The following is a 21,849-nucleotide window of genomic DNA, read 5'->3' on the forward strand; positions in this document are numbered from 1 at the left end:
ACAATATTATATTTGTGTTTACAACAAATGTAAATATATAAGAATAATTAGATATTACTGAGCAACTGGTATTTATGCACATTTGAGTGGCTCTTAACAAGTATATAAATAGCACTATAGAGATATGACTCAACTTGGTTTGTTTTATTTTTTTTAACTTAATATTGTTCATCCTCTCTTATGAGATAGTTTTCTCTTTAAGCACCACAAAATTAGAATTATGTAGACAAGCTGCATTTCCCCCATACTGTGTATTAAGGAACTGTGTATAGGCTCATCTGACCATCTATTCTAGCCCTTAATATTCTTTCAAGTTACTTTGGCGATGTTTCTGTGCTATCACAGTTAACAGACAAGATTGAAGTTGAACTCCCAGCCTTGAGTTGATTAAATAAGCTTGTGCAGATGAAAGCACGAGCAGTTTGATGCACAGATGTGAAAAAGAAGAAAAAAAAAAGAATCAAGAGAAAGCCAATGAGTTTTTGCTTTGTTTTATTTTTTACCACAATGAGTGTCATCTCTTCCAGACATGCTGTGTCTCAAATAGTTCATGATGCTGTGGAGGCAAAGAAGAGAATTAAGAAATGAAAAGGCAAATTGCTTTGTAAGAAAGTTTTCTTAATATCTATCTCTGAGACATCTAATATTACTTTCTCTCAGAGTCCAATAAACCATATATTACTGCCTGCTAGTAATATATTCATTTGGTTGTAGTAGTTTCAGTGACAGTTGTCCAAATGAACAGAAAAGAAATAATAGCTAGCAAAATCACAAGAAAGAGAAAGGACAATGATGCATATTTTTCCATAAATTGAGACAATATAATTTATTTTAATTTTCCAAGATGCTTTTTAAAATACTTTGTTCATTCAATAACATAGTTATCACCAGACAAAATCAGATGTAGAGGATGAATCTATAGACAGCATACAATAATAGATACAACACTGCCAACTTGAGCGCTACAAGGCCATTTGGTAGCCCATGCCAGGCAAAAGTGCAACTGATTTGTCATTGTTCACACCTTAAACCTCAAGTATATAACAGGCAGAATAAATGCCACTGTTTCTTTATGCTTAAAATAGCTATAACCCTTAAGCAGTAGGGAATGTTTGTATCTCTTTTTTTCTAGTGTTCTCTTTTTGTATCCAGAGGAAAAAACTTCAGACACAGTATTTCCAAAAGCATGCTAAAAAAGAAAGCAAAATACATTCTTTATTAGGAGGATATTTGATGAAACATTACATTTGAATAAAATAGGTTATGTGTGCCTCAGCATGAGAGAGTTTTGTAAAAGGAACATTCAATACAGTTGTTATCAGCCTCATGGGAATCTATAAATTGATAAATATTAAATAAAACCTGAAAATTCACCTTCTCCATCACACTAGCCACATTTAGATTACTCATTAGTAATTTGTAGCCAGTGACTACCATAATGAGCCCTGCATTACAGAGTAGTCACCTCATCACAGAAAGTTCTATTGGATAGTACTCTTCTACATGATAATGTGTGTAATACAGTTCAGATAATGCGTGTAATACAGTTGTCCTATTAGATACAACCCTCTGTTTTATATCTGGGGTAACTGAAATCCCAAAAAGGAAGTCACATGAGTAAAAACTGTGATAAATATGTTTCAACTTACTGGGGGAGGAAAAGTAGGGAGAGAGTTTAAAGTTCACTTTGCAGGTCATTTGTTATTTAAGTAATTTAATTGTCACATTCAGTCTTCACATTCTGATCATAGAAATGATGCTTCAGAAAAATCAAACCAATTCTAACATTATTTTAATCTTCAAATGCAGGACTGAGTCATTTTAAATCTTCTGTAGGTTATTCCCAATCGCCTGACTTAAAGTAACTTCATAGACTCATTATAAATTTCTTTAATTTCCTTCAGTCTAAGTGGTTTATAAAATTAAGACCTCAGAGAGACAGGTTTTTGATTTACTATTGATGAAAAAGACTTAAAAAAAAAAGATACTCATTGAAATCCTCTTTGAAATAAACGGTAAAAGTCTGTCTGCTGGCCAGGTTTCCCTCCCTCTCTATTCACTCTGTAAACTGTAACCCTCAAGCTCATCACCCCTTACACATCCAGTGTTGTGACAGCACTCAGAGTCTACTTTTCATTTCTACAAGAGCCACAGCTTCCTTTAAATGAAACCATATTCAAATCCTATGAAAGGAGTTTATTTTCAGACATTAAACTGAGGAGCCTGGCCCATTAATCCAATCTTCTTTTTATAGTGTGCTTTGGAAAGTTACCATCACTACCTTTTCTGGCCCTTCAGATATCATTGAGTATCTGTCAGGAAAATAGAAATGCACACATATCCAAAAATTACTCATGAGTGGCTCGATTAAGTATGCAATGGAATATAGTTTGGGAAACTTTCTGGAACTGGATGAAAGGAAGTGTCATGAATTATATCCCTAGTAGAGCTTAATTCTTCAATGCTTATCTATTCTATATTTAGTCTGTTTGAAGGAAACTTCTTGCTAGCATTCTGGTGTCATTTGACGTCTCTCCGGTTCACTCTTGTAACCCTGTTTTCAGCAGGATGCTATGTGTTAGACAGCTATATGTTTATTTTTCACCTCCCATCCCCAGGTTTCTTCAAATGAGCTGCTTCTATCCTACATCAGCTTATGAATCCAAAAAACTAAAGTCCTTAGGAGTACAACTAAGTAAATAGACCAGAGTGAGAGCTAAGGAGACTTTTTTTTCTTCCTTTTTAAAAAATTTAATAAATTTGACATTATATTTCATAAATTTAAGGTATACAGGTATACAGTGTGTTACTTTGATAAATTTATGTTTTGTAATATGATTGCCATTGAAGTAGTCTATGTCAGATTACATCATTAGAGTACAATATTATTGTCCCCTTTCATTGCATTGTGCATTAGATTTCTGTAACTTATTTACTGTATATTACAAGTTTGTATACTTTAACTCCATCAATCTTATCCAAGCCCCTTGCCTCCATGATCTACTGATTACCACCATTTTACTCCATTTTTTCATGCGTTTCACCTTTTTAGATCCACGTATACGTGATATCATACGGTTCTTGTCTTTCTCTGTCTGACTTATCTTGCTTACCATAATGGGCTCAGATGTCATCTGTGTCGTTGCAGAAGACAGGATATCCTCCTTTCTCATGGCTGAAAAAAAATATATATATATATATATAAATTTTATCCATTCATCCATTGATCCACCTGGAAGTGGAATTGCTGGATCATATGGTACATATATTTTTACTTTTTTGAGGAACTCTCATATTGTTTTCCATAGCAGTTGGATGAATTTACATTCCTATCAACAGTGTATAAGAGCTCCCTTTTACCATGTTCTCAACTTCACTCAGTGTCTCTTGTCTTCTTGACGATAGCCATACTAACAGGTGTGAGATGACATTTCATTGTGGTTCTGATTTGCATTTCCTGCTGATTAGTGATGTTGAACATCTTTTATGTGCTTTTTTTGGGTATTTTGATATCCTTTTTAGAAAAAAAATCTAGTTCTGTCCATTTTTCAATTAGATGCTTTTAGGGGTTTTCTGTTGTTATTAAGTTATATTTTTTATTAAGTTGTATTCTTTATATTTTTTGGATGTTAACCTCTTATCCAATATACAATTTGACAAAATTTTCTTCCATTTCTTCCATATTTGCAAGAAAATAAAATTTTCTTCCATTCTATAATTTGTCATTTCATTGCATTGTTTCTTTTGTTGTGCAGGGACTTTTGAGTTTGATGTGGTCCCATTTGTTAATTTTTCCTTTTGTTGCTTGTGTTTTTGGTGTCATGTGCAAAAAGTCATTACTGAGACCAATATTTATAAGCCTCTGATCTATATTTTCTTCTAGGAGTTTTATGTTATCAAGTCTATGTTGAAGTCTTTTATCCATTTCAAGTGAATTTTTGTGAGTGATGTGATATAAGGGTCCAATTTCATTGTTCTGCATGTTTTTCCCAGCATTATTTGTGGAAGGACTATCCTTCCCCCCAGAGGTGTTCATGGCTCCCTTGTTGAATATTAGTTGACTGTACATACCGAGATTTAATTCTGGGCTTTCTGTTCTGTTTCATTGGTCTATATGTATATTTTTGTGTCAGTACCACATAGTTTTTATTACTATGGCTTTACAGTTTAATTTAAAATCAGGTTTTGTTCTTTTATGCTCAGAATATTTTTTGGCTATTTGGTGTCTTTTATGGTTCCACATAAACTTTAGATTCTTTCTTCTATTTCTGCGAAGAATGCCTTTGATATTTTGGTGAGAATTGCATTGAGCCTGTAGAGGGCTAAGGGGAATATGGCCATTTTAACAATATTTATTATTCCAGTCCATGAGCACAGATTTCTTCCCATTTGTTTGTGTCTTCTTCAATTTCTTTCAGCACAGTTTTATAGTTGTCATTGTGCAGATCCTTCACTCCCTTGATTAAATTTTTTCCTAAGTAAATGGGCAGAGGACCTGAGTAAACATTTCTCCAAAGAAGTAATACAAATGGCCAACAGATATATGAAGAGATGTTCAACATCACTAATAATCCAAAAAATGCAAATCAAAACCACAATGAGATATCACCTCATACCTGTCAGAATGGCTGTTATCAAAATAAATAAATAAATAACAACTGTTGGCAAAGATGTGGAGAAAAAGGAATCTTTGTACATTATAGGTGGGAATGCAAAATGGTGTAGCCAGTACTGAAAAAGTATGGATGTTCCTCAAAAATTAAAAATAGAACTACAATATGGTACAACAATTCTACTTCTGAGTATTTAACTGAAGAAAATGGAAGCAGTAATTTGAAAAGGTACATGCATTCCTATGTTGACTGTAGCCTTATTTACAATAGCAAAGATATAGAAACAACCTGTGTCCATCAATAGATGAATAAATAAAGAAGATTGATTATACACACACACAATGGAATATCTATTAAAAATTAAATTTTGCCATTCATGACAACATGGATGGACCTAAACGGTATTATGCCAAATAAAATAAGTTAGACAAAGACCATATGATTTTACTTATATGTAGACTCTAAAAAATAAAACAAATGAATAAATAAAAGAAAACAAAAACTGACCCTTAGATGCAGAGAATAATCTGGCAGTTGTTAGAGGGGAGGGAGTGAAATAGAGGAAGGGAGTTAAAATGTACAAACTTCCAGTTATAAAATAAGTAAGACATGGGGATACAGTGTACAAAATAAGGAATGTAGTTAAAAATATTTAAACACTTTATATGGTAACAGATGGTAGGTAGATTTATTTTGGTGACCACTTCCTAATGTTGTATTATAATGCTGCATACATGAAATTAAAATAATATTGTATATCAACTCTAATTCAATAACATTTTATTAACTAGGTATTTTATTATTTTTGATGCTATTGTGATTGGGATTTTTTTTCCCAATGCTTCATCATTAGCATAAGGGGATGCCACTGATTTCTGTAAGCTGATTCTTTAATCTGCCACTTCATTGAAATCATTAATTAATTTCAACAAGTTTTTGATTGACTTTTTAGGATTTTATATACATACGATCATACCATCAGCAATTAGTGACAGTTTTACTTCTTCCTTCCTGATTTGGATGCCTTTTATTTCTTTGTCTTTTCTAATTGCTCTAGCTGGGACTTCCAGTACTATACCTAATAGAAGTAGTGAGAGTGGGTAACCTTGTCTTGTTCTCAAACTCAGAGAAATCCCTTTCTATTTTTCTTCATTGAATATGATATTAGCTGTGGGTTGGTTATATATGGCCTTTACTAAGTTCAGGCATGTTCCTTCAATACCCAATATTGTTAAGGGTTTTTATCATGAAAAGATGTTGTATTTTATCACATTAGACAGCACCATTCTTAGTGAATTTGGCAGGTGTCTATCAATTATATATTAAATGATTAAAGCAAATTATAATATTCCCGGTAAGTATAATTTACTTTAGCATTAGCTGGATCTCTGTGTCCATTTTACCTTCACACAAGGGAATTCATAGTAGAACAACTTCTAGTTACACAATAGAACAACACTTTAACTATAAGGTGGGTTGTTTCTGTGACTTAACCTGGGCATCTACTTCATGTTTATCACCACAAATATTTATTTTATTCCTACTACATACAAATATATTTTAATATATCCTTGCTTAAAAACAAAGAAGATTCTTTGATCAGACTTCAAAGTGCTCTAGCTAATATTCTAATTTTTTATACCCTTTAGAACAAAATTTCTCAAAAGTGGTGTCTATTGTCAGTGGTACCAGAGAAATGATAAAAATATTGCTTTATCATATTCTCTTTAGCCAAAGTCCACAAAACAATTCTTGTCAAAGCCGTTATCTTTTATTGCTGTTCAGAAGGAAAGTTGAAGTCATCAACTAATGGGCCTATTATAGCTTTAAATACACTTACACTACTTCCTAGAAACTGTGAAGTCTTCTTTATTGACTTTCTTCCTTGGTAGCCACTCTATTAAGCCTCCTTTGCTGATTCTCTCTTCTTCCCAACCTCTAACCTTGGAATCACCTGAGCTGTCTTCTCTTTTTTTTTTTTTTTTTTAAGATTTTATTTATTCATTTGACAGAGAGAAATCACAAGTAGATGGAGAGGCAGGCAGAGAGAGAAAGAGAGGGAAGCAGGCTCCCTGCTGAGCAGAGAGCCCGATGTGGGACTCGATCCCAGGACCCTGAGATCATGACCTGAGCCGAAGGCAGCAGCCCAACCCACTGAGCCACCCAGGCGCCCCTGTCTTCTCTTTTATACCTAGAGTCATTTCTTAGATGGTTTGATCACAATAGCAAGCAATATTGATATGCTGATAACTGTCAAATTTATATCTCCAATATGAGCTGCTTCCTTAAACTTCAAATTTATATATTCAATGGTCTACTCAGATCACTAAAGAAGTCCCCCCTTATCTGTGGGAGACATGTTTCAAGACCCCCAGTGGATGTCTGAAACTGCAGATAGTATTGCAGTTTCTATACTGCAGAATGCTATAAATACTATGTTTTTTGCTAAGCATATATACTACAATAAAGTTCAGTTTATAAACTGGGCACAATGAGATTAATAACAATAGCTAATAACTAATAACTAGAACAATTATAACAATACACTGCAATAAAAGTTATGTGAATGTGGCCTCTTTCTCTCAAAATATCTTATTATACTCTAGTCGCCCTTCTTCTGATGATGATGTAGATAATACAATGCCTACATGATGACATGAAGTGAGGTGAATGACACAGGCTCTATGGCATAATATCAGGCTACTACTGACCAAAATGCTGCTGACATATCAGAGGAGGATTGTTTGCTTCTGAACCATGGCTGAGCACAGGTAACTGAAACTACAAAACATGCATGAGGAGGCTACTATACTGTCGAGATACTGTTATGCATGGTAATGACAAGCTCAAGATGTCTGTGGTAGAAATATGATTCTCCAAATAACCCTTGTGCTTTTTTTTTTTTTTTTTTACATTTTCCAGGTGCTTTCCTGACCCTGTTCAGTTAAATTAAGATCATGTGCCTAATTTTAGCAGTTAAGAGTGTGTTTACCTCCATCTCTCTCCCGTTCTACCTCGGGAACACATAAAGTAGATACAGAGTAAAGGAAAATGACCAACATATGCGAGGCTTCATGTAATCAAAACATAAATCTTAAAGTAGCTTCATTACTGAAATCGTAAGGTTAGTTTGCTAATGGAGTTTGCCTAATTTATCCCCAAATACAATTTGACAACAAATACAATGGGAATAAAGAGAGTCCAGAAAACAAAATCTCAAAATGTTGAAAGAACTAACTTCTTCTAAGTCCCAAACACTATGAGATTTAAAAACACTCTAAGTGATAGAGCCTCTGTAAATAGCAGTTGGAATAAAGAACTCAGGACAAAAATCAGACTGATAATGTAGTCTTTAAGGTATGTTCCAGATACTTTGAAGGCAACTGCTACTAAATTGGGGGTGAGAACGCAGAATAATTAAAATTGATTTTTTAAAAAGTGTGTGCATGGAGCAAGTACATGAGAAGCTTTCTAATTTTTGAAGGAACATCAATGTCAAAGAAACCATAGATCCTAAAATAAAAATATCTTCAACACGTAAAGACAAAATAATCCTTATGCCTCCAACTTTGCAAAAGTAGGACGAGACCTGAGAAAACTGTGCCATCTGGAGAAAGGAATAATCCCCGAGTGGCACATAAAATGGGTCCGAGATAAAAACGAAAAAGCAAAAATTTCAAACAGTGCAGCCAGTGGAAACATCACAATAGGCAAATGACTCCTCTTAGATAATACAGGCTCCAGTCAAGACACCTTTTTCCAACCCCAGGGTAGGAGACCTTTATAATATTTGCCCAGTGGGATTTCAGAATTGCTGGAGGATAGCATTCTGTGTGTCTCTTGGTTTCCTTTATGAAAGGGATTATCAGTTCTCATTATCCTGTCCTGGTTCTGCCAGTTTTTGGATTTGTCTTTTCAGCCAACAGGTCTGTGAATGAAGAAGAAGAAGCCACACTGTAGCTGATGAAGGCTGGTACGTATCTCCTCCTGGAGAGCCTGTTCACTGACTTCTGGGTTCAGTCACTGAAAGAGATCTGGGATTGTCTCTAAAGGGAAGGCATTGAGTATAGTCTATGTGGTTAAGGGGAGATCAAAGGATTGACCGCGTGTGGTACAGGCAGAGCTTTCCAAGTATTATACGTACTTCCTAAAATGTCTCAGCCTGTCTTGCCAATATTTTGGTGGCAGTCCACATGACTAATTCTACCCAACAGACTTCAGGAGAACTGATACCTGTCACTGAACTGAGTTCTGAACTCAGGGAATTTAGAGCTGGGATGTATCCTCTATCCCTTTCCTGTGTCTTGGAAATATTAGGGGCAGTCAAGCTATAACAACCTTCTAGATGATATAGCCAGAAAATAGAAGTGGGCTGTGCAACATGCATTGGACTTTATTATAAAATAAGCCTCTGAGATTTGGATTAAAACTGATACCACAAGATAACCTAAACTATGCTAATTGTGGGAAGGCCTAATAAATGTCTATCCCAGTGCTTCTATACCACCAAACGTTCTCCTCTTCCAGCGATCTCTGACTCAATAAATAGAAATTACCCTCTTTTCCTAGTTGATTAAAAAAAAACTTTGAAATCACTTTTGGTGTCTTCCTTTAAAAAACCAAACAAACATGCAATTCTACAACAAATTTTGTTGATTTTTTTGTTCAACTTCTATCCAGAATCAGACCCCTTCTTACCAATTCACTACTGCCACCCTAATCCAAGCTACTACCACTTACCATCTGAATGACTAAATTTTCCTCATTAATGGTTTCTCTGCTTCTGCCTTTGCCCATCTTTTGCAGTGTATTCTCCACGAAGCATCAGAGTGGCTCTGTTAAAACTTATCTCATATTTCTATTTTGCTACAAGTTTCCAATGATATTCCATATGATACTCAATAAAAGCTAAAGTCCTTAAAAATCCTGAAGTTTCTCTCCTTTACATCTTCAATTCATCTTCTACTACACTTTCCTTTGAGTCACTTAGCAGTTGGGTTATTTTTGGCATGTAATTTCACCTCTCTGAGATATAATTTCCTCATCTATAAAATAAGCATAGTAATAGTTATCCTATGGTGTTTATGATGAAAATAAAATAATAATTATAGTATTGATCAAAACCATAAAAAACAAGTTAGGCTTACTTAGTACTTACTATATACCAGGCGTTATTCTAAATGTCTTTCCTATATTTACCTATCAAATCTTCCCGACAATCTCATAAAGATAATTATTATTATAATTTGCAATTGGGGGGAAAGAAAATGAGGCACAAGATGTTTTATAATTGCTCAAGTTCAAACAGGTAGGAAATGTCAATGCTGATTTGAACCCAGGCAGTTTATCTCTAGAGCCTGTGTATTTAACCACAATATTTTGACATATTAAAGTACAAAATGTCTTGAATATGTTAAGTGTTTAAATAATACCAGTGCATCCTCTTCCCACTTACTAGCATTGTGAAATAGGTTTTTGTACAAGTTAAAGACAAATCTGGAAGGAGGGGAGAAATGTAGATAAATAAAAGGAGTCTTAGGAAGGACTAAGGAGAAATATATACAAAGTTTTTTCAAATATAACTAATTCAGCAAGAAACAAGAATTTCCCAAGAAATGTTATGAAAAAACAAGAAGGATATAAAAGACAAATCTTTCTAAAATTAAATGTTATGATTCAAAACTTGAACCAAGTGTTAGAGCAATGAAGGTTCACCTTACTTCAATAAAGATCTTCTAAAATTTGAATTGACTTAAAACTTGATTGCTTCTATTTATGATTCTCCCAACTCCAGTCTTTAACCAGAATAACAAGGGTAGGTTACAATTTTTAGCAATAAGGGCCTATTTTACATATGACCTTACTATCCACTTCTGTAAACATGACAGAGCTCAGATATATTCACAAAGGAACATATTCATTGGCATCTTTTTAAAAAATATGAACCTCAATCTTAATAATCACCATAGGATTAAGAAATGACAAGTTACTCTTTTCCCTTTTAGTAATAATTGTGAAAGTAATCTATCAGATGCCAATTTTAGAACTTTGAAATTAAAATTTACCTTGCTTGCTTGGAGGGGAAGAAGATGGACCATCTATGGCATAGGATAGCTCAACATCTTTTGCCTCCGTAAACTGCTCTTTTAGCTTTTCCAACTGTTAAAAATCAAATATAAAAATTATAAATATTTAATGAGAATGATGCTGCTTTCTATTGAAAAAGAGGAATAATTAGAAAAAGAAAAGAAAAAGCATGGAAAAAAATGGAAGAAGGCAGTAAGAAAGGAGGGAAAAAAGGAATGGAAAAGGAGAAAAATAATAAAGAAAATAAACAAAAATAATTAAATAGAAAATCCAAGGAAACTTGTAGTTAGAGACTGGTTTGGAAAGGTACATGACTCAACAGGAGATAGGAAAAAACAGGTTTATAGTGAAGGAAGTCAACTCCAGGTGTTAATTAATGGGGAGCTTATAAACACAGCCTGTGTTGCTGGACTGGATTTTATGTCACCCATAATGAGCATTCCTTTTCAAGGAGTTTCAAAGAGTTATGTAAATGTTTGAATTTCCTGAAATATTTCTCCTTTCCAGAAGGAAAGGGGAGGTATTTTGAGGCCTTAGGACTTTTACCTGGTATTCAACCCATGTTAATTTTTAGCAAGCTCTCTGATTGCCCATGCCCTGAAGACCTAACTCTACCAAAATAGAGTTCAGCCTGGCTACTGAAGGTGTCCATGTCCAGCCTGCTCAAAATGATGGGGTACAATTCTCTCTCCCAAACAGCCACACAGTTTTTACAATAATGAATTTGCATGCATGTATGCGGACAAGTTTTGAAATCATCTAATCTGGTGATTTTCGAATTTTCTTCCCAACCTGTCAAGCAGTGGAGAAATAAGGCTGCTAAGGGGTTCCCAATCAGAAGGGCTGAAAGCAGGTCAGGAAGGTGACACTTCAGGCCTGCAACCAGGTGATTGAAGCAGAAGAGCTCCACCTTCATGTGCTTCACTTACTAGCACCACATCCGATTTATTTGGGAAAAAGTATTTTCACTTTTTAAAATAATAACTATGTTATTAAAAATCACCAATCTCAGTATAGCCTCCCATTTTACAGATAAGATTTAAATCCAGAGAATTTTAATTTATCCATGTCTTATAGTTAGGTCATTGAAGAGCTGGGATGCATTTCATCTCAAGATCTCTTCAGCTATAGTTTCATTTTGGTTTTCTTTTCTTTTCTTTTCTTTTCTTTTTTAGCTTAAGTGTAATTTGACTATTTTTTCCCTAGTGAATTACTTCACTTTTTCTCTAGCAGGAATAAAAAAATTTAAGAGTATAGCACTAATAATTTTTCAAAACTGTACCCAAAAAAAAATGCCTTATAATTATTATTAAAATTGAAATGTAAGTATTGCACATTCTCACCTGCTTAAGTTCTTCCAATTTGCTAGCCAGTTGTCTATCTGCAAGATACATTTTTCATATGAAAAATTTCATTGCAAGTAATATTTTATTCACTTCAGGACACGCATTAGGATCTTATCTGGAAGGCAAAGTCTTTTTTCATATGATTTAAGACCACCCATCATTCCTAATATAAAACCCAAATACTTTCTCAATGTCTATAACATTGACTTGTAACCAGTTATGTAATGAGAAAATATCTGATTTCTAGTAATAAACATAAAGCTTTCTAAAAAAGACCATAGTTCTAACACGTGCTATTATTTAGAAATAAACTATTTTACTGATATGAGGAAATCTTAGAAAACAATTTTAAGCAAAAAGAGCAGGACACAAGCATCTATGTAATTCAACTGATAAACACCTAAAATATGAATAATAACTCCCCCCGTTAAAATTTGAGTATAAGTTTTTCTCTTGTATAATTTCATTCATTTTTTCAAAGAGAATATCTTACTTCTAATTTTAAAACCTTGTATTTTAAAAATATTTATTAAAATATTGTTGTAGTCAGCACATTGTCCCATGAATAGACATTTTCTTTAGAAGACCAGATGTTTTCTGAGAGTATACCACATTGACATATTGTCACATTTTCTCTCAGGCTAGACTTACCAAGTTTCTGACAGTATTTGTCATTTCTTGGAGAACATTCTGATACATAAATTAGATTCTTCTGTTCTTTAAAGAAAGAAAAAATCTCAGTTGGTGTAGACTAAACTTCCCAATGGTCTCTACTTTAACCATTTCTCACACTGGGAGAATTTGATTGCAAAATATGCTAACTTAACTGCTATGAGACTTCTGTTAATTTGTGAAATTTCTAATGGAAACCTATGAATGGATGTGAAGCATTTAGCTAAAATATATATATATATATATACACATATATATATATATATCTGTGTATGTGTGTGTGTATGTGTGTGTATATATATATATATATATATATATATATATCTGTGTAGTGTGTGTGTGTGTGTGTATAAACTATACCAATAAGAAGTTGCATAGATATGAAAATATGAGTAAAGATCACTATGGTGTAACTACATGGTTACCGATACCACTAGGACCTTCTAATTGAAGAAAATAGGATTTTAATATTTGTTAATAATGCCATTGCTTTTACATGAATATGAAATAATAAAAACACTTAAGCCATCAGTGCAGCATAAAAGGGAGTAGTTATTATTTTATTTAATATAAATAAATATTTAGAAAGAAAGATCAGAAGACAGAATAAATTCTTTTTGTATGATTTTTTTATTTTTATTTTTTATAAACATATATTTTTTATCCTCAGGGGTACAGGTCTGTGAATTGTGAGGTTTACACATTTCACATAACTCACCATAGCACATACCCCCCCTCAATGTCCATAACTCCACCCCCTTCTCCCAACCCCAGTCCCCCCAGCAGCCCTCAGTTTGTTTTGTGAGATTAAGAGTCACTTATGGTTTGTCTCCCTCCCAATCCCATCTTGTTTCATTTATTCTTCTCCTACCCCCTTAACCCTTCATGCTGCTTCTCCACTTCCTCATATCAGGGAGATCATATGATAGTTGCCTTTCTCCAATTGACTTATTTTGCTAAGCATGATACCCTCTAGTTCTAGTAGACAGAATAAATTCTTGACTCACCAATGTTGGAAGGTCTTTGGAAATCAAAATGTTTATTTAGTAGAGCCAGCAGTAGTTCCTCATGATTTGTATCTTCCTTATCTGGAAATAGTTCATTTCCTGTAATAATCACCTTAATGTAATAAAACTCCCATTTTCTATCTGTATCACTGGAAGTATTTCTAATTAAATACATTTTACTGGTAACTATCAATGCATATAGTCATCATTAAAAGGCATGTGGAGAAAGGTGTGTAATCAAAAAAAACAGGCTGTTAAAAAAAATCAATGAATGAATTGGAGCACTCAAAGACAGACTGTGAGAGAGGGAGAAGGAAAGACAGAGAGTATGTCTGAAAGGTGAAATCCTAAAATTTACCTGCCTTCATTCCTAGGTAGTAGAATTACAGGTAAATTTCTTATTTTTTACCTGCATTATTGAAATTTTCTACTCTTGTATTTAATATGAAAAACATAAAAGGTATGTTTTTAAAGAAAAAATCTATATATTTTTTTAATTTTAAGATTTTTATGAGCTATACACATTAAAATATGAGCCATTTTGTGTTCTGGAGATTGCATTTAAATTATCTAAGGAACCCTGTGGATGAGGTTGCATGATGTCTATTTTCTCCCTATTGACATCCTCTATCTTTGTCAGTTTCCCTCCCATTCCATTCACTGACCAGATGCCCAACTCTTTCAGCACCTTAAAAACAGAAATATCACCCAATTTTTTGTAAATATTTTTATTTTATTAAATATTTTTAATCAGGACAATAACCTTTACTCAAGTTATAAAACACGTAGACCCAATAAGATAGCTATGAACAAATAACACAATTGAAATAATAACTAGTGTATTACAAATAAAATAAACTTTTGTGAGGTGGCATAAAAAATCAAACCTTTATCATAGAACTTATTTGGATCATTTTTCTCTACTTTTTATTTCCTCAGACAAGCTGACAGTGTGAGCAGAAGCTAGATTTGTAAGTTTGAAGTTTAGAAGCGAGAGTATTGTGGTTTTAGCTACAGAAATGGCTCATGACTTGACTATATTATTCCATAAAACCATCTGCCTTTTCTGTGTCTAGAAAATGTTTATTGATGAACTCAAAGGACTGAGAGGCTAATGAAGGAAATAAAAAGCCTTGGTGAGGAAGCAAATGGATGACTTGGGGCAAGTGACAGCATTGTTTCCACACTGACCAAACATAGATCATTGGTGCTCAGCTCTTCAATTTTCTTTACATCATAAACATGGAAATTATCTGTGACATTGTGGGTTTTTTCTATTGATTAATTAAAACACTAATAAAATACCAATGGAAATTTTGCTTACTATTAATTAAATGAAGACCCTCAGAGAGAGTTTAGTTTAAGACGTGGCCATGCAATACAATAATTGTTACTACAGTTGTTTATGAAAACATTAAATAATAAACTTTAAAATGTTTCTGTTTGAAAAAGACATAAGGTACATTTTATAGCCAGATGATAATGGTTACTTGTGTCAGAGAACTGTGATAAGAGCAACTGTTTCATTGCCTTAACTAGAGAAAGTATAAGACAAGAAGGAAGTAAGGAGGAAAAGTAGAGCTGAAGATTTTATATGCTTAATTCACAATCCACTTCTGCATATTTAAGTGGAACATTTTTCACAAAAGAAAATTAACCTATTTGCCTTTCTTTACCACTTTTGCTTGCGGTAACTACACTTGCATAAGTGTCCTCAAAAAGTCTTGTCACTACCTGTTAAGGCAACCACTGTTTACAGGACTCTCTGAAGAAAAAAGTTTTCTCAAAAATTTTTTAAAATAGGGGCGCCTGGGTGACTCAGTGGGTTAAAAGCCTCTGCCTTCGGCTCAGGTCATGATCCCAGGGTCCTGGGATCGAGCCCCACATTGGGCTCTCTGCTCTGTGGGGAGCCTGCTTCCTCCTTTCTCTCTCTGCCGGCCTCTCTGCCTACTTGTGATCTCTGTCAAGTAAATAAATAAAATCTTTAAAAAAAATTTTTTTTAATATTTTTTATTCTTAAAGTTAAGAAAGTATTGTCTAAGATATATAATAGGAAATGAACCTTTTTTATTCTTGTTTTCTGTAACCATCCCTCAGAATAAGATACTGCTTAAAATATAACAACTAATGAGGAGTTGTACTGGTCACACAAGCATGCCCAAGATGACCTTGAGAAAAACATGTACTAGCAGCAGGCCTCTGGTGGAGGGGATGATAAATGTCCTTGAAGCCGAGCAGCTGGGGATGCCTGGCTCACCCAGAGTGGGACATCGCCTGCTTCATGGAAGCGGGGCAGCTGGGAATGCCAGGCCCACTCAGGGTGGAATGGCTGCCTGCTTCCCTGTTTCCTGGTCTCCCCTGCCTCAGAGAAAGCCTGCTGTTAAGGCAATCCCTTTAAGTGCACTTGCTCAACTACAATTCCCTGCTGCTGGACCCCACACACCTTACTCCTCTTCTTGTCTACCTCATTTACCTCTAAGACTTGGGACCAACTTGTGACTCACATTCCTTCTTGTTTACCTACTAGACGTATGGCTATTGTATAGCCTTATTTTCTTCTCCTTTGTTGCTATCTTGTATCTAATAAATACAGGACTGAGAAGTTGTTCCCGTGACAGTCCTTTCAGCTGTGGTCCTCTGCTCCCCTCTCTCTTACTGCTGACTTTTTTGTGCCTCATTATTCTCCCGTTCACTGTTAGGAAATCAGCAGTTTTCATTTTTAGTTTTAAAACAGCTACAGTTTTAAAAGAAAAAAAAAACACATATTTTGACTATGTTTCTGTCTTTGAGCTACAGTTATTTTTAAAAAAATGAATTATAAAGGTTAATATTGATAAAGGAAATGTTTGAATAAAAACTCCCTGAGTGTAGATGCACCCTTAGCACAAAGGATGGCAAAGTTACCCAGACGTGACTGAGTAAATGCTTTTGCAAAGACACAGATAATATTGATTCATTACTACTTAAGATAGACTTAAAAGATTTTGTTGTCTCCTTGCTTTTTGTTCAAATTTGAAGCATTTTAGTGGAGACAGATGAGAAATTTTTACCAGAAAGAAACCTGAACCCCCCCCCCCATAATGATAATACCAAAAATTCATAAATTTTCCATAGTCTTCCGGGTCATGGTAGTCACTCTTCCATCTTTTGTGGTAGGTAGTTTGCTCATTGTCAGGTTTACCCATGGAGCCAGGCTTTTCTGTAACCCCCACCAAATTAAAGCTGGCAGACCGTGACATTTGTCTTGAATATTGTCTAACACAGAGCAAGAGATGATTAATCCCAACTTTGTTCTCTGTCAGTGGACAAATGCTTATTTGAAAAATGTGTCAAAAAACCACAATAAGTCAAATGTTTGGCTGCTTTGACAAATGTGGGCATGGAGAGAGGCATACTCTAATCACATACAATTTAGTTCAGAAAATAACCTTACTAGTAATTTCATCTTTTCCATTTACATACAAGGCAACAGATCCAAGGGAGTCCCAGAGAGAAACCTTTCCAATGCGCTGCCAGTGATAGAAGGACATCAATGTGTGGTATTCTGGGGTCAGAGGTGTTATGCAATTTTAATCTAGAAAAATGCTTTAGAGTTGGATTCTGCTGTATCCCACGTGCATATGAAATCAGAAGGTACATTTACCACTAACATCCTAATTTTGCAAAGTCCTCATGAATGGTCTCATTTTTCCACACGTTTGTGCTATGATAAGAACATTGAAAATTTCATTATTTCACAGGAAGAGCAATAGAGGCCTACCAAGTGTAATGATTTTGACCTGCCAAAGACAAACTGTGAGCCATGGATAAAATCTAGTCTTTTTGATTCCCAAGTTTCTGTTTATGTCTCTGGGACAATTTTTTTTTTCAATGGAAAAATCCCTATAAATAAATAACAAGGATTTATGCAATTTTAGTTTCTTTACCAAAAGAACTGCTTTTTCATTGACTTTTAAAACTGCATTTGAAGCAACATGGTCAAATACAATTGAATTCCTTCTGAAAGGGAGAGAAACTTGAGCCCCCTTCTCAGTCCAATATTATATAAACCAAATGTATAATGTTCTGATTTGGTTGCACACCCAGTAGGACAAAAGGCTCTTTCCAGCCCATCAAGAGGGTCAGTTAGATGACAGTAACCTCAAAATCCCAAGCTGGAAGGGAAAATAGAGAGCACTATTTTAAGTTACTATTTTTCAAACATAAAGAATTATGTAAAAGTTTCAATGAGGTTGTTTGCCTAATGAATCAACATTAAATTTAGCTTTACTGATTCTCAGATGAAGAGTTATTTCCACTACAAAATGCATTGAAAATTTTAAAGAAAGATCAGTATAAGTTACAATACTACAAAAGCAGGAACTTATTTTCTCCAACTTTACATGGTAAATATTTGTAGATGTCATAGATTACATTATTTCATTTAACGTAAGTACCCTAAATATGTTAGAAATCTGATAAATACAGTCAATGCATAATGTAGGTGTTAGCATCATCCTCCTGAAAATACTGTGTAGATTTCCCCGTGCATTATTACTTCCAAATCTCTGCAAACACAAATTTCCACCTTAATGAGTTCTTCTCTGAGCCGTTCTTCTTTCACAAGTAACTTATTTATAGTCTTATTGGGTAAAACTATTATTTTTCTTTCCCCAAATGTATTTTAAAAATATGCACATGTTAGTTAATTGATTGTGTTAATATTTATACATTCACTACCTTTGGTCATAGAGTAGATGTAAGAAAAAGGTGCCCCATGATTAGAAAAAAAAATAATACAATGTAATCAAAATAAATTTAGTACGGTGGTGGTTACAATTAATTTACTTGAGCAGAACAACACCACAGATTACATTTAATTTAAAACAGTAGCTTTTGAAGGGATGTTTAATGATTACATCATAGTAATGCCTTACAGCATTATTTTAATAATGTCAGAAAAATTAAGACAATGCAAACAGGAAGATAGGGATTATTTACCCATCTATAGGATTTTAGATTCATCTGTACATACCTTGGGTAAGATATGGCTGTCCATGCACCAATTCGAAAAAAATCATTACAGTTAACAAAGTTAGGAGTCCAAAGCAAAGAGTGGTTGAAAGGACCTTGTTCATGTTAAAAATCTTCTTCTGTGCTAGCAGAGAAACTGGACTATCCAAGTCAAGATAAATACTTCAGTGGCTCTGGAATGCTGCAGAGATCACTTTTAAAAGATGCCAAATGTGCTTCAACTACAAATGATGTGGACAAAGACAAAAACTTATAAAATGTAATGAATTCTGTCAACATGATTCACTACTTGGAGAAGTGACAGGTTTGCTACTCAGTCAATTACAGGAAGAACCCAATCAATACATCTCATACCTGCCCATTTCACTAAAAGCACGCATTCCTATGCATGTTCACGCACTCAGACCCATGCACAAGCACAGAGCAAAACCTGGCAATGTAGAACTTGTTGGTTACATTTTCGTAACAGTGAAATGGGAGCAATGCCTTTCACTTGACTAATTTAGAATCCCATGGAGGTCTTCCTAATAGCCCAGGTTATTTGCAACCACCGCTTCATTTTTAACCAACCAGATAGATTAGAGTTGGGAAGAGCTCAATCTGTAAATGAATCATAATGGGAACATTAATGTCTTACAACATTGAAGAAGGATGGTTTCATTTTGCTGCAACCAGCACTTCTAGAGATTAAAGCTAAATCTAATTAATTCAAAGTTGGCAAATGTCCCGTCAATTACACTCTTTAATACTTGCTTTAATTGTAACTGCTTTCTTTTTAAGTCAAAGTCTTTCAGTAGATCCACAATTCCAATTTTATGGCTCTGAAGATGTGCTAATGACCTCTGGCCTTGGCATTTACTTCTCTGTCAGAAGAACATTCCATGCATTCGCTCTAAAACTGACTCAGTTCCCCATGCATAAAGGGCAGCACGTGATAATGTGAAAGAAATGCGATTATCCAACTTTTCACGAACCCATTGCTTTAATAAATTCCCTGAATAAAGTCTCAACTACTTAGTTTGGTATTCAGGCTTGTTTTTCCTCCACAGGCTCATTGCCACTGCATGTTCTTCTGCACCAATCACAATAGGCTTTCAATTCCTGGACATGCCTTGCACTTCCTCACTTCAGAGTGTCCCTGACACATTCCCAAGTAATGTTTTTAGACTTTATATTTGGATATCAAGCTAAGTGAATGGAAAGAATAATTGCACCTCCTTAAGTGTGTTTTCTCCTGAGACTAAAAATTCAAGAACAGTGTCTTTGCAAGTTGATCCTTAAAGTTCATCCTACCACAGTATTTCAAAACATTCCATCATTCAAACATACCTCGAAACCATCATTACTTATTTAATAAGTTATTTGTATTAGGTTTTTAAACTCTATTATTTTTATAGTATGTCAATATGGAAAATAGCAAATGAGTATTACTTAGTAGACAAAGAATATACAACCATGATGAAAAATAGTATAATTGCAAATAATTAGTAAAGAAAAAAGTAAAAACAAAGTATAAAATTCACTGATAATAAATCTGATCAATTGTATATAAAATATGTGGATAATAAATCTAATAATCCAAAATGAAGGCATGGCAAAAAATAACAAATAAAATGCAAGTTAAATATGAGTCAATATTAAAAACATGTTCAGATCATGGCTCCCTAACTTAAAAAAAAAAGTTTTTAAATATAAAAAAAGATTGTTTGGATTTTTAAAAAATTTGATGTTAAATAGCAGCACAAGGAACCCAATTCCCATAGGGTTTGCTTCTTAAAAGAGGCAACTTAATTTAACTGCCTTCTGTGATAAGGTTGGGTACTGATGACTCATTTCCTTTTTTTTTTTTTAAGTGACTGAAAGAGAACTTTTTATTACTTTTCTGTAAAGAAAATTCAACAGCATCCACTCAGGCCAGTTTGGTGGGTAGTTCTTTAGCCTTTGTCTTCTCCAACTTGGCAATGTGAGCCACAGACTTTGGACACAGGACATTGCTCCTCTCTCCCCCCACCACCGTGATGGTGGATCTCATCATATCTGTCATTGTACTTGGTCCTGGTGGCTTCTACCAGCTTAGCCAGAGCTCCCCTGTCTTCTGAATTAACCTGTGAGAAGGCAACAGTGGTGCAGGTCTTCCCATGAACCAGATGCCCCAGCCTAGCCTTCCCCTTGGTAATGCGTAGGGAAGCCCACAGCTTAGGACACAGTGCAGGCAGGAAGACAACCAGTTCAATGGGATCCACATCATGTGTAATCACTACCAGCTGAGACTTCTTGTTTCCCACCAAGGTGGTGACAAGATTAACTCCAGCTTGAAGGGCAGGAGGCCTTTTAGTGGGGATATCCCCTTTGCCAGCAGCTTTCTTCTCAGCCCAGAACCACAATCTCTGCTTCTTCTTTTGCTTTGTCTCTGGTCTGTATATGTGGGCCAGTTTAGGCAGCTGAGTAGCTGTTGGTGATCCAAGGCCTGGGTGAACTGGTTAATCATGAGAGGCACTTTTAGACATTTATAGAAAATAACCCTTTGCCGTTGCAGCCGGATGTAGTAGGACTATTTGTCAAATGAGGTCTCTTTTGGGCAGGATGTTCTGTCTGATGCTAAAATTCTTGGGTCTTATCTCAGACAAGGGATTGACCATCTTCTTGGTCTCCTGCTTCTTTACAATAGCAGGGGCTTGAGCCAGCTTCTTCCTCTTAGTCTTCTGTCCTTTCAGCATCTCAGATGGCTGGAAGAGAGAGCTCTGATGATTCATTTCTAAACAAAATCTTATGTATGACTTTTGCTCCCCAAACATTTGCATCAGGAAATCTCATGTAACCTCCTGAATCTCCTGTCATATTTTATCTGATATTGAGGAAGTGATGAAAAATAACTTCCTTATCTGTGACCATTCTATCCACTTTGGGAAAAAAGCCTACAGAGATCCTTAACTAAATCATTCTCTCTTAATAATCAAAATACTTTACTAAACTCTGCTAAGTATATAATCTAATTTGTTGTTTAAATGAAAACAAATTTTCAAGATTGATTGTATTAAACAGATAAATGAAATTAGAATATTTGTTTCTGGAGTCATTAGTATACACAGTAATAGTACATAGCAAGGTTAT

At 34.6% G+C, this 21,849-nt stretch overlaps 1 protein-coding gene and 1 pseudogene across 1 annotated transcript; both read right to left on the bottom strand.

Moving 5' to 3' along the window:
- Positions 1-1,163: 1,163 nt before the first annotated feature.
- Positions 1,164-18,842, bottom strand: UTS2B (urotensin 2B). Its single transcript, XM_004745267.1, has 5 exons — positions 18,740-18,842; positions 13,726-13,824; positions 12,044-12,081; positions 10,679-10,772; positions 1,164-1,189 (listed from the first exon to the last, which is right to left on the bottom strand). Exons 1-5 carry the CDS (start codon positions 18,840-18,842, stop codon positions 1,164-1,166), a joined length of 360 nt encoding a protein of 119 aa, XP_004745324.1.
- Positions 18,843-20,647: 1,805 nt separating this feature from the next.
- Positions 20,648-21,455, bottom strand: LOC101671175 (annotated as a pseudogene).
- Positions 21,456-21,849: the final 394 nt, after the last annotated feature.

This window comes from Mustela putorius, unplaced genomic scaffold, assembly GCF_011764305.1.
Source record: "Mustela putorius furo isolate JIRA1106 unplaced genomic scaffold, ASM1176430v1.1 tig00003834_pilon_pilon_pilon, whole genome shotgun sequence".
NCBI lineage: Eukaryota > Metazoa > Chordata > Mammalia > Carnivora > Mustelidae > Mustela > Mustela putorius.

Bases quoted from the DNA above. Each gene is read 5' to 3' on its own strand.
- UTS2B (XM_004745267.1), bottom strand. From the start codon at position 18,842: ATGAACAAGGTCCTTTCAACCACTCTTTGCTTTGGACTCCTAACTTTG. The intron at 13,825-18,739 runs GTATGTACAGAT...TGATTATTACAG, and splicing joins ACAGCCATATCTTACCCAAG to GAAATGAACTATTTCCAGAT. The intron at 10,773-12,043 runs GTGAGAATGTGC...GATTTTTAACAG, and splicing joins AATTGGAAGAACTTAAGCAG to TTGGAAAAGCTAAAAGAGCA.